This window comes from Varanus komodoensis, unplaced genomic scaffold (genome assembly GCF_004798865.1).
Source record: "Varanus komodoensis strain SLA01 unplaced genomic scaffold, ASM479886v1 scaffold8, whole genome shotgun sequence".
NCBI classification, from domain to species: domain Eukaryota; kingdom Metazoa; phylum Chordata; class Lepidosauria; order Squamata; family Varanidae; genus Varanus; species Varanus komodoensis.
This window is the reverse complement of record NW_025336481.1, coordinates 30,155,689-30,178,749: the sequence shown is the minus strand read 5'-3', so window position 1 is coordinate 30,178,749 and position 23,061 is coordinate 30,155,689. Positions and strand designations below refer to the sequence as shown.

The window sequence follows — 23,061 nt, the reverse complement described above, 5'->3', positions numbered from 1 at the left end:
TGAAATGTGTTAAGAATTAAGTATACAGTGTGAATTACTAGGCTGGGAGGTATGGTGATAAATTTTGTTTCCCAAGATTGTAGATGAGCTAATTCATTTTTGAGGATAGTGGTACCCTTTAAATCAATAATGCTTCTCTGGAATCCAACTGATAAAGTAATTTCATTGGCTTTTGCACTGACTGCTTTCCAATAGTTCTGACCTTTGCAAGTTAGGTTTCAGCTGTTCGTAAGGGAACTTTATATCATGTTCTCAGTGACTTGTTCTTTGGGTTTAATTTCTTTCTTTCTTTGTAATGCAGAGGCAATATTATATTCGGTCTTCAGATTTCCTTCAGAGGTTAAGCCTGGTTTCACCTGATGCCTGGTGAAGGGTCTCATTATTCTTTATCACTTGTAAGACCCCCCCCCCCCCAATCCCCTCACACACACACTTTGCAGCTAGTATGGAAAGAACTGTACTGGCTGTTCTTCTCAGTTTGTAGCTGGGCCTCAGAGGTAGAAGAAAGTTGTGTATCAGGAAAGGAGAGAGCCTGGGGACTCAGATGTATGCAGATTCCCACTGGTCTCCCAGCTGTCTTCCCTACCCCTTCCTGATGTTTTCTCAACATGATTAAAAATGGTTGTCTAGGTAAAATTAAAAACCTCATTGTAGGCATCGGATGCACATAAGATTCTGAGTTGGGAGCCTTGCACACATCAAGCTGCATGGCATAGAAGTGTTTTTGAACCTGAACAGGATACCTGGAAAGGTCTTCCAGAGTTCACATCCCAAAAACAAACAATGAGTTCTCTTCCTGGGTTGTTCCTGGTGAGGTTGGCTTCAGCAAGGTTGCTGCATCATGTGTCTTCAAACTATATCCTTGGTCTCTTGGCCAACAGTCTTCCAGGATGTTCACAAACAATCCAGGAAAAAAACCCATCTTTTGTTGTCTGTCTGTCTGTCTGTCTGTCTGTCTGTCTGTCTCTCTCTCTCTCCTCTCTCTCTCTCTCTATATATATGTCATAGTACATTTCTTTCATATATGTTTTATGAAATTTTGTATAAGTTGACTTGAGCACAAAGTTGAGTGAAGTTGTGGGCATAAATTATTCAATTGAAAATGAAAAGGAATGAAAATAAGTATTTTTAAAGAAACAAGGTGACTAAATGTCTTGGTGTTACTGGATAGTAAATATGTATAGATTCTCATTGTCTTCTCAGTTTGTTCAAGACAGGGGTTTAAGCTTATGTTTTTAATAATGGACACCCTCTATATTATGGGTGTTTTTTTCTTGGTCTATTGGGCTGAGAGGCAGGGATTACATCTGTGTACATAAGAAATTGGGATTCAGTTATTAGACCACCACAGTTCACCAATTTTTGATCAAACACCATTTGGTTCTTATTATGTAAATAGTTCATGATTATTTACTTTAGAAATGGATTAACTTATCTTTTTTTAATTTCTGAAGTCATGAAAAGTTTGCTTCTATAAACTGTTATTTGTAGAGCATTCATCAAATTATTTTATTTAAATGATTTTATGTATCCTAACTTGATTGTTGAGGATTTTCTGTTGAGGCTGTTAGGATCAGTTTCCTATTGTGTGTTTATAAGGTTGCATTTACTCATATATTTCTTTGCAGCTTCTACATTTTGGTCTAAATTTAACCAGTGCTAATTAACTTGTCAGCATCTGTGTATGGAAAATGTAAACAGTCTCTTGACTGCAAGCATCATGTTTTGTAAGTAAACCAAAAGCATCTGATGGATAAATTTAGCAGCAGAATTGTTCCTCTGGGTAGTTATATCATTATACTTTCTTGATGAAATTATTTCCTTCTATTTAAATCTCTCTTGCTTTCTCTCCCCTTCCCCACACCCAGTATAATAGATTCACATTTGGTCTGAATATTTTTAAATGTTATGCTGTATATCATTTTAAAATATCACATAGGATAATGAACATAGTGTTTTCTGCCTTTTAAAAATGTGAATATCTAAATGCATCCTGTTTTATTTTGGCTTTGTCTAATTAGTCCCTTTGTTAAACATCTGTAATATTTCAGCAATACTTGTGTTGATAAAGAAATAGAAGCTAAAAATAGTCAAGTTAAAATTAATTCAGATGATTGATTGTGCTAGCATAGTCTTTGCAATGCTCATAGTTCAGCTGAAGGATTTGAAACCAAAATTATTTTCTTCCAGTTCTGTTTATTTTATTAATGTATTTGTTAAATATTTAAGAGAAGCAGAAGTATCAAAATACATTGACTTTATGGAAAAATAATATTCTATTAATAATATGCAGAGAATGGCTCGTTTCTTTCATAGTGTATCTTCGTTCCATTTGTTTATTCCTGTTTTCGCTTAGCCACAAACGATTTAGCTGTGAAAATGCTGATTAAATTTGTTCTGTGACCCTGAAGTAATACAGAATTTGCAGTTCAGTGGTTGTCATGCTTGAAAATGACAGGTAATGCATTATACTTTCTGTAGAAAAGAAGGTAAATTATGAATCTAGCAACCTTCATAGGCATTTACCTATGAAGACAGAATGGCTGTACCAAAATTTATAGTGCTGTAAACTTCTCGAAGGATTCATGGCATAGTTTGACTTGTACACTCTGTGGTTTGATTTTTATGTGGTCTGCGCCATCCTGGATGTTCAGAGACAGGGTATAGCTCATCAGCAGCCATGCCAAGGACAGACCTCTAAAAATGGGTGATGGATTGAACTTTGTGTCACAGTGAAGTGGGACAGACTTTCTCAGTTAAAGTGTTGGTACATTACAGAGGGATTTTTCTACCCCATTTAATGAGACATTAATTTGGAAGTAACTTGGTGGATCAGTTCTAAAGTGCTTTTTGTGCCCAGATTCAGCTTGGTGGTTGAATTTAACTTGCTATTTAATGAGTAATGCTGTCAATGTGGGCTGTAATCTGTAAAATAACATATCAATTTCTGTCATTGTGTGCTACTAGATTGGTAAAACCTCCAACAATTGGCATTAACAGCCTGCATATATTTACTTTAACAGTGCTTTCAAAAGTGATGGCAAAAATGCCTCTTGGTCATTTTCAGAAACCTGCTACCCTCCAAGTCTGTTGGACTACATGTCCCAGCATTCCCCAGACACTAGTTGGGGGATGCTGAAAGTTGTAGCCCTGCACATCCAGAGGGCACCACATTGGAGAAGCCTAGTCTAGATAAAGGTGTTACTTATGGGTGTTAACTTAAGAGAGTGGAAGGCAACCGGTTTACACTGAGATGTACAGTCTGTTGTTTGTTTGTTTGTTTATTACATTTCTGTGCTGCACCCATAGGCAAAAAGGCTCCTGGGTGGCTTACAGTAGGTAAAGCAAGGATAGAACACCATTTAAATTGGTAATTTAAAATTCAATTTAAACAATAAGACAATAAACTGTAAAAGTAGAACAATTGGATAAAATTGTAGTGGAGTTTCCACCTCCCTGCAGCCACTGGGCTCTAACCTCCACCCAGAGTCTCTCTGGTTCCAATTCTGGACCAGGCAGTGGATGCAGCACATGACAACCCAAGCACTGAGGAGGGGGGCTTTTTTATTTAAAAGGCTAACAAAATAAGGGTGGAGGGTCTAAAACCACTGGGACACATAATACGCAATACACACGAAGGAGGGGAAGGGAGAGGGGGATTGGAGAGCAGCACAGACACAATTAACAAGCAGTCAGAGCCCCCCCAGGCCCTGTTGGCCTCCTTGGACACAAAACAACAAAGCTTCCCTAGCGTAGCTCAAAACAGAGTACACAATACCAGATGTGGTCTTCCAATATTGAAGGTAGTGGAGTGTTTTCCAGCAGAGCAGAAGGGAACCTCTCCTTGAAGAAGAACCCCGAGACTTCTCTTCTCCCTTCTTTTATTCCCCTCCATTCATCAGATCACCCACGGGGTGACCTCGCATGACATATTCCAGGTGACGCCCATTTGCCCTTATTGCCCCCAGTCTCCTGCTTTCTTGGGACTGCTATGATTTACAGCATCTCTCCTTTTGCATTCCCAAGCCCTAGCCAGCCTTCCCACAGCCTTGGTGCCTGGGTCTCCGTGAATCAACCCCTGGCAATTGCAGCCCTTTCCCCAAGATGTCAGTTAACCCTTCCCCCGTTAGGCCAGTTCACATTACAAAAATTATAAACAATCCAAGCATAATTTAAATAATAATAGCAACCATTTAAAAGATTATTTATAAATACAGTTTAGTCTTCAGAGGTTTTACATATGAATATAGGAAATTATTATTTACACTCTGAGGTTGCATGCAAATTACCCATACAAAAATATGGATCAGGGGGATTACCATTAAGTGAAAATGTGCTAAAGCGTTACAATCCCAATTTGGAACTGCACGTTTTCTGAAGTGTGCCCTTTTCAAAATGAATGCAATCACAGAACATGTATTAAAATCCAATTCTGTCAAAGAAAGGGTGATAGAATATGATATGTTTGACAATCTGCAAAGCACAGATGGATCAGATTTAACAAAATCCATGCATCCCTAGTTACAATGTATTTCCTCCTTAGATAAATCTTATTAGATTTTTCAGATTTGCCAGACAATACTACAAAATCCTGTAAGATTTTATACAGCAAAGTATGAAAAACAGCAAGGCCACCAACAGATGTGACAGAGAAGTTCTCCCACGTGTTAAGTAGAAACGGGGCACATGGCAACAACTTGCATATAATATTAAAAATATGATAGTGCAGACAACACAGCATTCTCCTCTATTGTACATTTATGGGGCTGCTTGCATGATACAACTGTCCAGCATAAGTTTTTTGACCTATTTGAAGCTGCAATGCATGTGGGGTGAATACAGCTACCATTTATAATATGCAATCCATGCTCAGGGATTGTTGTGTCATGCAGAGTGTGGGTTGTGTGAGAGTTAAGCAACCCTCACCATAGCCATTCTCACCACGTTCTCATAGCATGACTCTCCCCAAGTGGAGATTCCATATGCAATCTGCTGGCTCACTGTGTGTGGGATAACCCATGAACCTGGCATGCGTCTTGAAGAGGAAAAGAAGCGATTCTGAAATATAGTGAATATAGTGCACGAGGGCTTGCTCCAGCCAGTGACAAATATATGCTATGTTAATTGCCGACCCATGGCTTGTGCCCTTCTTGAGAGTAAGTGCGTGCTGCTTGATCAGGCATGCGACCAGTGTGCACATGGAAGGGACTATTTCAAAAAGCAATTTCCTTCCCGGACATTGTGTTCTCTGAAAGTCCTCTGTCTCCTGCACCTGGAGATTAAAAAAAAAGAAGAAGAAATAAGTTTCCTTTAGCTGTGCACTCTTGTCTTGGATGTAGTGGTATTATGATATTTCATGGGTTAATTCCTGCAAAGCAGAAATGCTGATGCTGAAGCCTGATCAGGAGTAATATGCACTCTAATCCCATAGGAGTAAAAGGACTAGGTGTGGTTTCTCAGCTTTTCATGGAAAAGCCCTCCTTTAGCCATGCTCATGACATCACATGCACTATAAATTGAACCTCTGACATTAAAATCAGCCTCTGAAGCGTTATCCAGGTACAGCCAGGTTCAAATGTGGTGACACTTCCCAGTTCATCTCATCCACTCCAGGTTGCTTGGTTGGTTGGTTGGTTTCCTGTAGGAAGTAGCAGCACACAAACTTTCAGAGCAGCACCTCAGTAATGAGATGGGCTGGCCTTAGGGCCAAGTTTCATTTGATGTGGCACACCCATATCTTTAAGTGTGGCTCTACCAATCACATGCAGTGACTCAAAGTGTATAGGACATGTTTGGGTAGATGCCTGATCTCTTATCCTGTCACCTCTCCTTTAACAAACACGCTCCTTTCCCTCTGTAGTTCTTTTCCTATAACAACCTTCACCAACCTGGTGCCTTCTAGCTGTATTGAAGTCCCCTTATCTTCCAGTTACAAGGTCCCCATACCTGATGCCTCTAGCCAGAAAGTTGGCCCTGCACAGGTTGTCCTCTACATCTGGTAGGTGACAAGTTGGGAAAGGCTAACGTAGTGTAATACAGCTGGAGAGTACCAGGTTGAGGAAGGATCCAGGGCTTATGTTCTTTTCTTCAGAATACAATACAGTTCTGGAAAGGAGAACTATAGGGAGTTTTGGCTTCGATGGAGAAGGGAGACAATCCAGCTTCTCCTTCCTATATATCCTGTTTATGCTGTGATGGCATCCCACCTCTATGTTCTACACAGGGGGCAGTCAACCTACCTTTTCAGCCCCAAATCTTGCTGCATATCATTTAGCCCTTTGGGGGAATTTGCACTTGAATTTTAGCATGGATGACCTAGCACAGGGGTAAATTCCTTATATGACTTTCAGGAACTGACTATTAAAACTGGAAACAGAATTAATGACACTTAGTAATCTGAGATAATTATTTTATCTCACAAGATTTTAAGGACAGTCTTATTTAAGATAATGATGCTTTTCAGACTGCATACAGGTGCTATCGTTGATGTGAGGAAGGGAATAATGAAGAGTCTGAAGAGTAATTTTTTGTTTTAAAAATCACAAAGTCTCATTGAATTCTTTAAAACAGCAGTTGCTAAACATTCCTGAAATGGTCTTCTCTTTGCTAAATTGTTTCTAATCACCCAGCTCCATCCTGTCTGGCCACCTCGCAGTGGCATCCAGCTTCTTTTAATAGATTGGGAAGGGCATGCTGTTCAAGCAACAGCTGTGAGATGAGGCAGCAGCTGCTTTTTCTTACACATTCAGAAAGGTCACAGAAAAAGCTAATGTTGTACACTCAAGTGAAAAACACCCTTTCATAGCGCTGTGTTTGTCTGCCTTGATGTGACATGAATGCAAACTCAGACTCCCGATGCTACAGCGCTTGCTGCAAATGTGCAAGTCAACTGGAAATCTGGTTGATCCAACTCCACTCATTGGCACAGACTGAACTTTTAAGGGTCACCTGTTATTTAAACTATTACTTGGACTCAGCCAAGAATCATATATAAACTGTGTTACTGAATGAAACTGCTTTGGTTAAGAAACAACACTTAGCATACTGCATACCTTTCCCTTGTAACACTGAGTACAAGAGGTGATCAACAGCCCTAATTGATTGTCAGAAACCTGGCTCAGCTGGTCAGCAATGAGGAAAAGGGAATTTGTTTGGCTGCCGTCTGGAGGCTAAAATACAGCTATAGAGTATTTCTTTGCAAAGCAACCAACAAGAGTTTAAAGCATGAAGTCAAATCAATATCATAGAATAGACTACAATAAAATTAAAACAAAAGGATTAATTAGACTTTCACATCCATAATAATGTTGGCTCCAATATTAACTTTTCCCTAAATGCATGCCAGAACAATATGGCCTTAATTCATGCCTAAAAACCAAAGCTTCTCCAGAATGTTCCATGGAGAGAGACCTGTGACAGTGCGCAGATTATGCTGACCAAGCTAACATCAAGCAATGCTTTCACCTGGAAAATAGCTATGCCTGATACCTAAGCAGGCAGAATGCCCTGGACCAACCTATAGGTGGCCAACCTATGGCACACGTGCCACAGTGGACATGTGAGCCAAGTTGCCCCAGCATCACCCCAGCAGCCGAGCATTGGATAACAGGGCACATAGGGGCCATGTGCCTGCTCGGAAAGGAGTAGCGGTGCCAGGAGATGACGTCACAAGCTGCAACACATTAGCTGCGACTCGCCCGAGCTTTCACATGGCTGGTCAGTGCGCTGCCAGGGATATATATATTTGCTTGGACTGGCTGTTTTCAGGTTTTATTGCAGTGTTGGCACTTTGCGATAAATAAGTGAGTTTTGGGTTGCAATTTGGGCACTCGGTCACTAAAAGGTTCACCATCACTGGGTTAGGGTTAGAATAACGAGGTGTCCTGCCATGATTTTGATGGTTGGAATGTGTTTAGAATGGGCAGAAATGTTGAGCTGTGCAGAAAAAGCTATTCAAGGAAGGCTTTTGCAAAATCGCCCTCTTTTCAATGGTATCTTACCCATATATTAGAGTTAGGGTGTTGCACGAGGGTAGGGTTGGGGTTAGAAAAACAAGATGTCCTGCTAGCATTTTGATGGTTGGGATGTGTTTAGAATGGGCAGAAATGATGAGCTCTGCAGAAAAAGTTGCTCAAGGAAGGCTTTTTCAAGATCACATTATTTTCAATGGAACTTTCGCCCTCTATTAGGGTTAGGGGTGTGCACCAAGGTAGGGTTAGGGTTACAAAAATGAGGTGTCCTGGCATAATTTTGATGCTTGGAATATGTTTAGAATGGGCAGAAATGATGAGCAGTGCAGAAAAAGCTATTCAAAGGAAGGCTTTTTCAAAATTGCCCTCTTTTCAATTGAATTTTACCCCTATATTAGGGATAGGGGTGTCCACCAGGGTAGGGTTAGGGTTAGGAAGACGAGGTGTCCTGGCATGATTTTGATGGTTGGAATGTGTTTAGAATGGGCAGAAATGATGAGCTGTGCAGAAAAAGCTACTCAAGGAAGGCTTTTTCAAAATCGCCCCTTTTCAGTGGTACTTTAGCCCTATATTAGGGTTAGGGGTGTGCAGCAGGGTAGGGTTAGGGTTACAAAACTGAGGTGTCCTGGCATGATTTTGATGGTTGGAATGTGTTTAGAATGGGCAGAAATGATGAGCTGTGCAGAAAAAGCTCCTCAAGGAAGGCTTTTTAAAAATTGCCCTCTTTTCTATGGTATTTCACCCCTATATTAGGGTTAGGGGAGTGCGCCAGGATAGGGTTAGGCTAGTGCTGGTGAACCTAGAGCTCATGTGCCACAACGGGCATGCAGAACCCTCTTTGTCTGCATGTGAGCCAAGTCACCCCAGCATTGCCCCAGCAGCTGAACATCAGATAACAGCACACATAGGGGCCTCGAGTCACGTGCTGCAACTCATTAGCTGCGACTTATCTGAGCTTTCACATGGCCAGTCAGTTCACTGCCAAGGACATATATATATTTGCTTGGACTGGCTGTGAGTTGTTTTTTCTAAACTAAAACCTCAGTTTTCAGGTTTTATTGCAGCATTGGCACTTTGTGATAAATAAGTGGGTTTTGGGTTGCAGTTTGGGCACTCGGTCTCTTAAAGGTTTGCCATCCCTGCCCTAGACCAATAAGTTCTAAGGCTGAGTGCCATAAAGAAGCCAGAATTAAACTGTTGTTCTGATACAACTTCTGTTTGCTGATGATAATGCTAACAATACTCCTGCAACCATCAGCAATGATCTATTCTGCTTTAGTCTGTCCACCCAAAACAATATCTTTTCATCTCAATAGCCACACATCCCTTCCTGATATTAATGTCACACACACACAATCACTATTGCGCTTACTCTACAGTACCCTTTTAAGCTGCATCTGTCAAAACCGTAAGATGTTTTGTACCAGGATGACACAACTCTGGTACAAAATTGGTGATGACTCAAGGGGACAGTCATCAAGTTTAAATCCTTTTGTACTTGGTGCTTTTGGTCTGCACCACATTAATCCCAGTGAAGTTATGCATAGTTAAGGTTCCCTGCAATTTTTTCTTGCTATGCTAATTGATCTGCATCGGCCACTGATGGGGGGCAGATCACAGCAACACTCTCTGGATCTTTTTAAGCGGGACAGTTGAATCCCTAGCCTGCTGTTTCATGGATGGTGCCATTTCAAAGCAACATTGGTAGCTCTTGTTTGGCAAAATGTCTGATGGGTTTGAGGAAAGAAGGAGAAAGAAAGGCTGACAAATTTCTTAAGGGAAAATCCCATGGACAAGCAAAGCAGAGAGTGGTTGCCAAGCCCCTGTGGGGCTGGTGGGCTGCATGTAAGCAAATCAGCCACAGCAAGTACTGGCTTGCTGCAAAGAGGCAATGGATTTAAATTCAAAGTTCCGACCAACTCGCACTCCATGATATACATCCACTGTGTATCTGCTCTGCTCCAGGCAACGCTGGCGATGGCTAGAAAACATCGTTTGCAGGCCGAAGCAAGAACTGGCCTTGACAGTCGGTCTGACTACAGCCTAATCGAATATGTTTTCTGTTTCTTCCGAGAAAGACCCAAGAGTGCCTCAAGCAAATAATAATGTTGAGACCAAACATTCAGGTTGCTTTAATGAATTTCCCTTGGCAATGTTGTGAATGTGATTGTGATGGACCATGGAGCAGCCAGATCTAGCCTCTTATACCTGGTCTTGCTAAAAATAGAAATGACATTTTTGTGAAGGGCCTCCGGATCTTTCACTAAGTGAGCTGCTAGCCAGGCATTCCAAGGAAAATACACAAGAACAAGCCAACAGCAAGGACAACCTAATGCTTAACTGAAGTACCTGAAGAATGAGATAAACAGATCATCAGCTGCTACCACTTAATTTCTAAACCCACCAAGGCAACCTATGACCAGCTAATTGCTATGATTTCCCATTATGAGGGAATAGGTGAGATTCTCATCTTGTCTTTTTCTCTCCTACAGCTGGGATGACAGCAGTTCAGTTAGCAGTGGCCTCAGTGATACTTTGGATAACATCAGCACGGATGACCTGAACACCACATCATCCGTCAGCTCTTATTCCAATATAACTGCCTCTTCTAGAAAGAATGCATATGTCCATGTAGGTGCTATGCTTTTTCTCTTTTTCTAGCTGTGTATTGAGGCAAATGATTGGGGGTGGGGGGATTTCATTGCTTAACTTTCCTTAGCAAAACTGTACCCATGTCATTTTCTCCCCATTTGTATTTATTTATTCCCCAGTTTTGTTTGTCAGTCTTCATTTGCAATAACTGTAATCGCTGTAAGCTTCTCCTAATGCAAGTTATAGATATCATTATGCAAATCTTGTGATACAGAGATGGCATAAAATCATAATGAAACAATTGATTGAATCAACACAAACTGGTGCCACCTTCTGTGTTTATATCTTCATATACCAAAGAGGCAAACCTGTTTCCCAATCAAGGGCCTGTCGGGAGTCATCAACGGTGCTGGAGTTTAATGACACCATCCCATTTTCTATTGATCACAGCACGGAATTTGCAAGAATCCAAGGCTTAGTTCAGTATTTCATTTGGCAGTGGGTGGGTATTAAAGGCGCTGTGTTATGCTATTAGAGCATACAGCATTCCTCTTGTTAACTGCAACCAGTATTGTAAGGAGAGTAAATTGTAAAGACCACTTAGCTTCCATAAGTAATTGCTCCCTAAATTGGCCCATTTCGGTCATGCCAGTTACTGTGACCTAGACAGTTTTGATAAACATGTTGCAAATCTTGAATCTGCATGGTTGCTAGCCTGACAACTTGAACATATAACTCCAAGAAACTAAAAGGAAAAAGGAAGGCGCACTGAAGCTACCAAATTAAATGTTCATCTTTAAAAGCCAACAGAAGACGATCAACTTATGCTGAATATGTTAATGTAAATTATTCCTTGCACTATGAGGCAATCAGTATAAGCTATAGTTCAGGTAAGTGCTACCTTATATAAATGATAGCAATCATTTGCCAGTATTAGCAGCTGCTTATAGTTAGTGACTGCAGTGCAGAAGGCACATTCTGAGTATGATCAGCTCTGCCAGAAGCCCACCGCATGCATCCCAAGGTTTACCATAGCCTAAGTAGAGACATGGCTTCCTTTCTCCCACCGGATGTGAGCACAGGGACATGTGCAGTCAACAGGAGGCTATAGGAGATGGTAAATATATGTGCATCTTCATATTCTGACTTCACCTTGATACATGATTAAATCATGTGAGCAGACTTGGAGGCCTTCCTGCTAACAGTCTGTCATGCTGCCTGCACATGCACCTGTATGCACCTATAGATGGGGGAAAGGTGGGCACTATGCATGTTTGCATTGAGCCTGAATGGAGTGGATTGTTCTTCTGCACTGTGGATACCGACTCTTGGCTCAGCAAGCTTGAGGTTCCAGAAAGTCCAGAACTCTCAGAAGTGGACTTTCCTTCAACAACTAAGTGCATGCTGGAGCCCTCCCTGGCTCATGCTGGCCTCCATGCTTGTGTCTGACAGTACTTAGAGGTTTCCTCTGAGATGAAATGCTGAAATACTACACCAACTCCCAAGTAGTCATCGGTGGGCTTACGCTTGTTATTAGGATTCAAAATTCCATCCTAACTGGTTATTAATTCATTGTAACCTGCACTGGAGAATAAAGATAGCAACTTGGATAATAATCTTGGAATGTGATTTGGTATTCAGTGCTTTTGAGTTTTCTGCCATGTATGGGGGCCCTCATTTGGGAGCTTCTTAGGCAATGCTACTATGGAAATCCAAAAGGGTTGGGATCTGTAGGCTTCAATGAAACATTGCCTCTTTGGGGACTGTTGTTTTTAATTGCATTAACATTTGTCAATACATGTTGCTTCAAGTAAATACAGTTGAGATCTTTCCATGTGGATGCACCATCAGTAATCCTGTTTCTCTCGGAGAAACTGTTAGCATTTGGAACGAGACACTGTGCTCTCACACCACGATGAATGCACCAAAATCTTGTATAATGCTCATGATTTCAATTTCTCGCAGCTGAAGACTGATTCAGAGAAACGTTCAGTAACGGAGGGAGAGCCGTGGGGCAGCAGTGAAGAACTGAAGAAGCCAGAGGATGATTTGGAAGGTAACATTGACAGCAGTGGAAAATGGAAGGGCCATTCCTCTGGACTGCTGGAAGATGCTGACAAGAGTGGACAGAAAGCCTCCCTCCCTGTCTCTCAGACTGGCTCTTGGAGAAGGGGCATGACTGCGCAAGTGGGGGCAGCACCGTCGAGGAACAAAGCTGGAGCAAGTACTCTCAAGGCACCTGGTAGGAAAGGCATTCAGCAATGTTACTGTACAGCCATTTCTGCAAATTGCCCTAAGCCGTTGTGCTTTTTCTTAGAGCCTGTGAGTGGGTTGGGAGCAGTACCCGTATAGCAAGTTTGCTTTTAAGTGGAGAGAGCCTTCTGTAATATTCTAGGGAGTTAGAGCTATTGTGCAGGTAATGGTCATACCTGAGATTCATCTATTCTGTAATATTTTTTTAAAGCTGCATTCAGTCTCTTATAAGTAAAGTTAAACCTTTGTGAACAATTATTTTATAGCAGCATTGTGTACATGCATGTGTGGCATTCATACTGGTGAACCAAATGAAATTGAATAGGCATAATTTATTTCTTTCAATGGCACATTTGAAACAACCCTAAAATTATTCCAGTGCTATACTGCTGAGATGTTTTCCACAGCATTTGTTAGTATCCACAAGGTAAACTGAAATAGCCGGGTAAATGCAAGGCACTATTATCAAGACACCTTTTCCACTGCAAATGTTTAATGCAGGTTGGATTTTTTGAAAAAGAATTTGCAACAATGGATTCCCATCTGTGTTGTGCTGAATATAATATACTGCAATATTCTTGTTTCTAAAAGGAACAGTCTTGAGTTATAAGTATTTCCTTTTACAATCAATAGGAAACAAATAAAGGGTTCCATCTTATTAAAGCTGCATTACAACATTAAAGAAAGCAGTGAAGGACATGCTCAGAATTCATGTCAGATGCTCCATTCATATAAATTCAGAGCTATGTTCTGTCCCATCTAAAAAAAGCTTGAAAACTAATATTTAAATACGTATTTTGTACATTTGCTTTCCTTAAGGTACAATTCAGTGTACATTTAGACTGAGAAGCAGCATTTTTCTGTCTATCTTTGCATAGGATTGCATCCAGCATATATTTTATTTGAAAGTACATATCATCTGTATAATCTAAAATGCACATTTTAATACACATTTTGGTGCATTTTTTGAGCTGAGGATACAACGCTAAGAAACGTGGGAAATCCTTTGAATAGGATGTATTCCAATATATCTGTGAGCCTTGGAGGTGTGAATCAGTTCAAGTAGTTCTAAATCAGGTGTGGACAGAAAAAAAATTCTTGAGCATCCTGAATAAAGATTTAATGAGGTGGACAATAGTACTAAGTGCAAATGAAGTGCTGCCAAGGACAACTGCTAATGATTTAAGAGTAAAGAGAGCCTTATTAGCTTTCTGGCAGTTCTTTTCTTCTGAGGTGCACTCAGTTCCACCTAAAGTGGAATCCAGGAAGGAAATGCATTCCACAGATTCTGGCTTATGCTTGATGTGCTTTAATCATTTTAACACTGCCTTAATTCAGTGCAATTGCAGTATGAATGAAGCATGCAAACATGTCATGTGATTCATGGGAAACATGGCAAAGCACATAGTGAAATCCAGGGAATCAACTGGATTTTCCAAGCAAATGGTGGCCACCAGAAATGGAAGTATATCTCATGTTGAAATTTTGAATGGGGGTGTTTTACAAGAAATTGCAGTAGTGTCAAATGGTCCATTACTCTCTTATGAAAATAGGTTTTTGATTTTTAGAATGTTTATCTACATACATAAGTACCTGAAAATCTGTTGGTGGAAGCATGGATTGTTACCCAAGAATTCCCACCTGTACTTTTTGTTAGGAAAAACAGATGATGCAAAGGCTTCAGAAAAAGGGAAGACTCCCCTCAAAGGAGCTTCTATCCAGCGTTCTCCTTCAGATGCAGGGAAGAGCAGCGGAGATGAAGGGAAAAAGCCACCCTCGGGCATTGGCAGATCAACAGCAACAGGTTCCTTTGGGTTCAAGAAAGCTGGGGTTGGCTCCTCAACAATCATCACTCCAAGCGGTGCAACTATAACAAGTGGCTCAGCAACCTTGGGCAAGATGCCCAAGTCTGTCGCTATTGGTGGAAAGTCAAACGCAGGGAGGAAAACCAGCCTAGACGGTTCGCAGAATCAAGACGATGGCATATTGCACGTGAGCTCGAAGACCACCCTGCAGTACCGGAGTCTGCCACGTCCTTCCAAGTCAAGCACCAGTGGGATTCCAGGCAGAGGTGGACACAGGTCCAGCACCAGCAGCATTGACTCCAATGTCAGCAGCAAATCTGCAGGAGCAGCGGCCACCAACAAGCTGAGGGAGCCTACAAAGATTGGCTCGGGGCGCTCCAGCCCTGTTACCATTAACCAGACAGACAAAGAAAAGGAGAAGGTGGCTGTGTCTGATTCTGAAAGCGTTTCATTGTCCAGCTCTCCAAAGTCAAGCCCAACCTCAGCTAGCGCCTGTGGAACGCCAGGCCTCAGGCAACCAGGTTCAAAGTACCCTGACATTGCCTCACCCACATTTAGAAGGTAAGGTGTTCTTTGTCAAATGCTGCGTTACATTCACTCCACTTCCCACAGTGTTGAGGGGTCAAACCCAGCGTTCGCCTTTGGTTTCCTTCGACACGAGAACACTAGAGGCTTCTGGCAGTTGGCCACTGTTAAGTTGCTTTATGAAGGAACAAGTTGGGTGTAAGCACAGCTTCAAGACTTGAATGGCAACATCCACTGCCTCATGTCAGATCTCCAGAAAGAGGTAGCCAGCGCTCCTAAAGTTTTCTACAACTTACAGGACTCTGGATTTAGGGCTTTGCCTCTTTGTGTTGCTTTCCAGAAGAATGCCAGTCACATGTTGCCTTAGGTGGGAAGCTTGAAGTCATCCAGATGTCATTGTAGTCCTCAGTCTCAACCTTGTGGTTCTCTGCTTGAATGAAACATCCATTTCATTCATACATGGTTCATCATATGTACAAGACAGTGGTTTGGATGTAGGCGTACACTTACACTCACTTGACGCATTGCAGAAAAATGCAACGTGTACCAGGAGACTCTCACATGTCCACCTGCACCTGTATCCTCCCCTGCAGCTTTGAGTGATAGGGAACATCTCCTGTGCTTGAAAGCAGATTCGGATTTTTCAAACTAGTCAGAAAATAGTCTTTCCATCCCTCCCCCTAAATAATTTTTGAGTTTATTTAGGGAGAAGGATGGAAAAACTACTTTCTATTAGAATCCCTCTAGCATCGTCCACTGCCTTCCCTTTCTCTTCTCTGTAGCAGTTTTTCTGCCTGTCATGTCCCCTTCCTTTCCACCTTCTGTCAGGGAACCATGACAACAGCAGCATCCCAGGCACAAGCAAGCAGTCAGTTTAGAAAAAGGAAGGTACCTATCATGTACCTATCAGTGTCAAAATACCTATCATGGAATCAGGAGTCTAGAGAATGTGATTGGCTAGGTTTTCTTGTCCCTGGAATATTGACATCCTGGTGTACAGAGTACATTGAAGGAGGGGGAGAAGAAACTTGATGGTCCTTCCCCAAAGCCCATTTGTTTGGAGGAAGATAGGAGAGTTAATATATGCCCAGATTCTAATTTGGTGGACTTATTTCATTGGGAGAGGATTTCCTATCTGGGAAGGTTTAGATTAGAAAGGTCCCCAGTTCTGAATTTGCTCCCATCTTTATGTATTTCTGTCTGTCTCAACCAAAATGTGCCTTTTTTCATATATCAGCATGGATTAAAAGGATTCACACACACACACAGACACACACACACCTTTTCAAGCCAAAAGCTTCTCACACAGCTTAAAAACAATGCATGTGTATTTAAAACTGAAACTGGTAAAATATTGACTGGCATCCATTTCCATTCAGAGCATCTAGAGCAGTGTGGCGAACCTATGGCATGCATGCCACAGCGGGCATGCAGAGCCCTCTCTGTCGGCATGCGAGCCAGATCGCCCCAGCATCGCCCCAGCAGCCGAGCATCAGATATCAGCACATGTAGGGGCATGCCCATGCTCGGAAAGGAGTAGCAGCGCCAGGCAATGACATCACAAGCCACAACTCATTAGCCGTGAATCATCCAGGTTTTCGCATGGCCGGTCAGTGTGCTGCCAAGGATGGACAGACAGACAGACAGACAGACAGATAGAAATATAGATAGATAGAGGCTTGGACAGGGATTTCAAAATCTCCCTCTTTTCTATGGTATTTTACCCCTATATTAGAGTTAGGGGAGTGCACCAGGGTAGGGTTAGGGCAACGGTGGTGAACCTATGGCACGCGTGCCACAGTGGGCAAGCAGAGCTCTCCCTGTCAGCATGTGAGCCAAGTCGCCCCAGCATCGCCCCAGCAGCTGAGCATCAGATAGCAGCGCACATAGGGGCATGCGCATACTCAGAAAGGAGTAGCAGCACCGGGCAATGATGTCATGAGCCATGGCTCATTAGCTGCGACTTGTCTGAGCGTTCACATGGGCAGTTAGTGAGCTGCCAAGGAGATAGATATATTTGCTTGGAGTGGCTGGGAGTTGTTGTTTTTTTTAAACTATAACCTCAGTTTTCAAGTTTTATTGCAGTTTTGGCACTTTGCAGAAAATAAATGGGTTTTGGGTTGCAATTTGGGCAGTCTCTAAAAGGTTCATCATCACTGATCTGGAGTATCCAAGTCTTTCTCTCCTATGATGCTAGAACCCAAGATCACAAACTGGAGGTGGATGCTTAAGATTGTAGACAGATGAAAGAAAGTATTCCTTAACACTGTGCTTAGTTAAACTATGGAATAGGCACCAGCTTAGCAGTTTTAAAAAGAATTCATGGAGAATACAACTGACTAGGCATGAAAGCTATATTTCCTCCTTCCGTATTGGTATGTCTCTGAGTGCCAGTGCTGAGAACATGAGCAGGAGCTGCTTGGTTATTGTGGGAACAGAACTTTAGGATAGGTTGGCTTTGGCAATGTTCAGCACATCTCTTCTTATATTCTTACATTATTAAGACCTGGTTAAAAGCAGAGAGGGAGTCAGGCACATCTTGTCAATGAGTGTTCACTGCTGTTGATCCACTTTCTCTTGGAAGAGCGAGAGCTTTCTCTGGATGCCAGCGATTATGTGGAACTATCATTCACTTATATGTGTCAGGATCTGCCGGGAGAAGTTGATTGCAAGGGAACTGCAAGGGAGAGAAAATTAATCCTAAGCAATGGAGTAGAAGATAGTATGATGCTCTATCTTAGAGAATTTAATACTTCATTTATTTGGATTTCTCAAACGGATGATTTAGTTCTTGCACTCAGAGGCCTTCAAGTAGGCAGCTGACAAAACAATCTGGCTCAGAAGTGAAAAAACAGCCCCCATGTCTCTGCAATTCTGTGGCATTTAAACTGATGTGATTTGCTTGTTAAGCTATCAAACCATTTGGAAATGTGCTGCTTATGTATGCACTCAGTTTCAGCCCACAGCACCATTCTGTGCATATAGCCCAGTGTAGAGATTGTGAGCACTGCCTCTCAGCTGTTCACAGGGGAGAAAAAAGCAGGGAAAGACTAAATTCAGTCACAACAGCTGATGGAAGCCATTTTGGGAGCCTAAGAGGGGCTACACCAGCATAACTGGGGATTGAGGGGTTTTATGCAGAGCAACTGTTTGCATTAGCAGTTCCCCATCCAGCCAGGAATGCACACCTGGAAGCCTCCTTCCACATGCTGTTGGCAGGCCCCTAGTCAAACCGGGAGAGTATGATTTTTCAAGATAGTGGGAAAGGCATATATGACAGAAGTTGGTATCTCTAAACTGAACTGAATCGCCTCCTAATGAAGGACTACTGAGGAATAGGAAAAACATTATATTGATTGGAAAAATTCTGGTATTATAGCAATATTTTTAGTGAAAGACGCAAACACCAAGGAAATAAGGATTAATGCAGCATTTTGGTTTCTTCTATTGGCATCATTTAGTCAGCAATATTTCCTCATCTTAGCAGCTTTGCAAGATGCATCATAACCAGGCTTAAATCCTTAGAAGCACATAAGGCAATTGTTTTATCTAAATCAAGTCAATGCTGCCCTCTTGTGGCCAATTTAGCCCCCAACGCAATATTTTAGCTTTAGTGTAGCTTATAATTTACTGAAACTACTTGTTACACTGATTTCATCCCCATGCAAACGCTTTGCATTTTGTGTGTTGTGCTGTGTTTTTGTATTGTGTCATGAATTCAGAACATCCTTTCCACAGGGATTCCATTACTAAGTCTTTAGAAACAGAAAGATTGAAACCTTGCAAAAACTTTTGTAAAGAAAAATATTTCCAAAATAATGAACATATTTTCCTGCTCCCATGTGTGTGTGTATTCACATCTACATATGTAAAGAAATTAATAAATTCTTCATATATTAGACTATTATATGAAAATCAAAATTCAATCATGCTGTGATGATATACAAAAACAGGCTTAATGTGAAATTCTATGCGTGTTTAAACAGAGAAAAGACATGACTTCTATTATGTATCCTTTTCTCCATCTAAGCATGCATAGGATCACACCCTTAATAAACTGTATCTTATGAACTAATTGCTAGATTAGTGTGAACGGTTCATCTTTTTTATGCACTTGCAGAATCTAGAATGGTTGTGCTTTTAATCTTTGCAGGATGGTCTGTACAAGACACAAATGCTGAATGAATGCTTCTGAACTGTGCAATGAGTACATCCGAATAATGCAGGGCTTCCCTAGATTGGATTGTTAATGTTGATTCTCTTTGTTTCTAGACTTTCAGGATATTGTCTGCAAAGTTCTGGCTTCTAACATCTGCATTTGTTTGTTTGCTTGCTTGTAGGTTGTTTGGTGCTAAAGCAAGTAGCAAAGCTGCCCCTGCACCAAATACAGAAGGTACGAAATCCACAGCTGCAATGCCAAGCCCTAGTACCACATTAGCCCGGCAAGGCAGTCTGGAATCTCCGTCTTCAGGTACAGGTAGCATGGGCAGTGCAGGTGGGCAGAGTGGCAGCAGTAGCCCCCTCTTCAGCAAACCCTCGGACTTAAATGCCGACGTTGTCAGCTTAAGTCACTCCTTGGCTTCTAGCCCAGCGTCAGCCCACTCGTTCACATCAGGTGGTCTCGTGTGGGCTGCCAACCTGAGTAGTTCCTCTGCTGGCAGTAAGGACACTCCGAGTTACCAGTCCATGACTAGCCTCCACACGAGCTCTGAGTCCATTGACCTTCCTCTCAGCCATCACGGCTCCCTCTCTGGATTGACCACAAGCACTCAAGAGGTTCAGAGCCTGCTCATGAGAACGGGAAGTGTGAGATCGACGCTTTCAGAAAGGTGAGTTGATGGCAGAGAGAGCTTTCTCTACCATGTTCATAAGTGAGGCAAAAGAAATGGATCCAGTCAAAAGAATGTCCCTTAAATAGCTTAAAGAAAGCATCTCTTTAAGGGAAATCAGCATTGCAAACAGGTAGAGGAGGACTGATAAAACATCTGAATGTGCATTTCGTCCATGGACTTCCTGTGCAGTTAATTCCACCAAGGTTTCTTGCCTCTTCAGAAACTTGCAAGCCTATTTGACGAGACACCAGGAAAGCACAAATGTGTGCATAGCATGCGCACCCATGCACAGTAACACAACTCCTTCAATACTTGGAAAACAAATGTCTGCGCACAGCTGAGTAAAGATTGATGCTGCTCGAAAGGGTTTATCTAGAAAGTCATTTGAAAATGAATTCACAAGATCATAAATTAATCGTATTCCTGTTTTTGAAAATCGTTTACATTTATACTAAAGAACCTCATCAAGACAGTTAAAAACATTTAGTGTGCAGTCCTATTAGCTTTGTAACTGTTGCTTTTAAGGCTCCGAACTTGGAGATTTGTGAGCATCCAATGCAAGGCACAAGGCATGGGGGTGACAATCTCAGCTATTGCTGCACCTCATGCCCTGCAGTTCATGTGGGAAACTATCTGGGGCCATCAGCTTTCCTCCTCTGAGACCTCTGAGTTGTAACAGGAGGAGTGGGGGGGGGGGGGGGAAGCTGGCTTAGTTCTTTCCACAGTGGCTGTGATGGAGCAGGGCGGGGTCTCATACTCAGACAAATTCTATGGCGCCATCCTATGCTGAAGACCATAGGATCACACCTTTAGGAAGCAGCATGCTAACACTAAATAGGCTAAATAACACCAAAAGCTTGAACTGCGTAGGAAAGACTATGACATGCATGCCTTCTCAAACCTGGAAAATGAAGACATTTTGAGTATATCTGAGTATAATCCAGCTGCCGTAACTCTGCGTAGAGGATATAATATGGCATTTAAAGCATGAATGTTTAGACAAAAAAACTGAGTGATCACTTGTGATCTTGTCTTTGCACTAAGGTTGGTCTGTATTGTTATTCACAAGTTCTGCAGATCCACGGGTGAGAGATTGTGGCTTATACGCTGCCACCTAGTGGCTGTCTTCAGGCATTGCTTTTCCTAAGCAATTGTGCTCATGCAGGCTGGTGGCTGTTTCTTTTCTGCATGTACATATATATGAGCATATTATGTTTCACCCTCACAAAGTCTGTGTTCACATGACATGACAGCCCCTCAAGCTGCACTCCATTTTGCAAATGGCAGTCACATGTGGGTTAAGTAACCCCAGTAGGCTGTCATGGATAGTAGCTTCTGTATCTGTTTTATATGTTACCCTCAAGACCTCTACATCTCTGTACTTTAAAAATGCATATTTGTCTTGATAATGTAAATTTGAAATAGCAATCAAGTTTACTTAACCTTAAAAGTCTTCAGATGCCAACATGGATTTGAGTTCCAGCTTTGATGGGAAATGTTTAGAGCAGTGTTTGCAGATAGATTTTTGTTATTTTTGCGTGCATAAATATGCATGGAACTACATGGGTGAAGCAGGCAGCATAAAGCATTAAAGTCTATGCAGGCAGCATAAAGGTTCTAAATAAAGACAGGTCCTCAGAAAACCCTAGCAAATATAGGCCAGTCCGCTAAATCAGTCCTGTCATAGCATCTTCCAAGTCAGACCACTCAGTCCTTCTGCTCCTGATTGGTGCCCTTTCCAGGTACAGAAAGGTAACAGTCAAAAGAGTCAGAACTTCTCCTGCTCATAGAAAATCACCTCTTTAATTTTTTTGCAGTCATTACATTGAGGGAAATTAAGCTGTACACACCTTCTTTTGCCTGGGTAGTGTCATTTACTATCTTAAAGCAGATAGCCCATATAAAACCAGCCTTTATACAAGCCAAAGTTATGGCCAGACTCTTTCCTCTCTAGTATTTACGCCAAAAGTATTACTGCTACTATATTGCACTGATATCCTGCATTTTTTAACTCTTGCAAATAACCCAAGGAGGCTTACATAGTCCTTCTCCACTCCATTTTAACCTCACAACAACAACCCTGTGAGATAGGTTAGGCTGAGAATGGGTGACTGGTCCAAAGTCGCCCAGTGGATAACCTAAACTCTAACTTCCATGCCACACTGCCTCTCATTCTTCATTTTCTCATGCGCCCAAGAATAGCTGTTATTCTTTACTAGTTGGCCCTCATTTTCATTAGTGGGTGTTTTATCAGGTGATACAAATGTGACCTTCCATTTCCATGTCCAACATATTCAGTAGTCTACACGTTAATTCTCGAAAGCCACGGCATCATGGCAGTGGCGTTGACAGATGAGTTCTGAAGTTTCTAAAGGGATATGATGGAGCCAGGCATAGGCACGCATCTGCTGTCCATCTACTTTTGTTTTTTTGTCTTATCTTCACTCACAAACAAAATACAACATTAGCCAATCTCAGGCACGTTACCTGTGAAAACAGGGCTGGAAAGCTGCCCTGTGGAATAACCATGCCAATAACCAATGAGGAGCCCATTCAAGGGAAGGGGTGAATCCTTGAATTCCATCCATTTAGGTCGCCATCCTATCAATTATGTCCTTGCTGCTCAGAAGCCTCTGCATTTGGACACTTCTGAACTTCTTATGCTCTGCCAGGCTGAAGCCAGCAGGGTGAGGAGCCATAGTGCTGATCTTTGCTTCCCCATCTTCCATCTTTCCTGGTGGACCATCAGACCATCTAGCAAGGGAAATTTGAAAAGAGCAAAGGAGGCTGAAGGGAGCCTCAGATAACTCATGTCCCACCAACCAGAACATGCCCTTTCCTTCCTTTCCAAGGTCAGTTTTCTGAGAGGGTGGCTGGCATGATTCTTTCCATATCAGCTACAAGGAGATGGAGAAGAGGGTCAGGGTCTCTGAGTGATGCTTCTTGAATAGCAGAGCTAATTTTAGACGTTATCACATAGGACCTGAAGTAAATGTGTGCTGTGCCATGCCTCCCTATGGCCTGGAAAGGCTTGTCGATGGTGAACCCAGTATAGGAAATGTGGACAGTTTCTCCCAATCACAC

The 23,061-nt window shown here is 42.0% G+C and overlaps 1 protein-coding gene across 1 annotated transcript in view; it reads left to right on the top strand.

The window, feature by feature from the left end:
- The window catches only part of NAV3 (neuron navigator 3), a 263,434-nt gene that overhangs the window by 185,810 nt on the left and 54,563 nt on the right, over nt 1-23,061 (top strand). The window contains exons 13-16 of the mRNA XM_044455417.1: nt 10,463-10,601; nt 12,528-12,804; nt 14,473-15,181; nt 19,486-19,974. Coding sequence (XP_044311352.1) covers nt 10,463-10,601; nt 12,528-12,804; nt 14,473-15,181; nt 19,486-19,974 — 1,614 coding nt within the window. The remainder of the gene's footprint in view (nt 1-10,462; nt 10,602-12,527; nt 12,805-14,472; nt 15,182-19,485; nt 19,975-23,061) is intronic.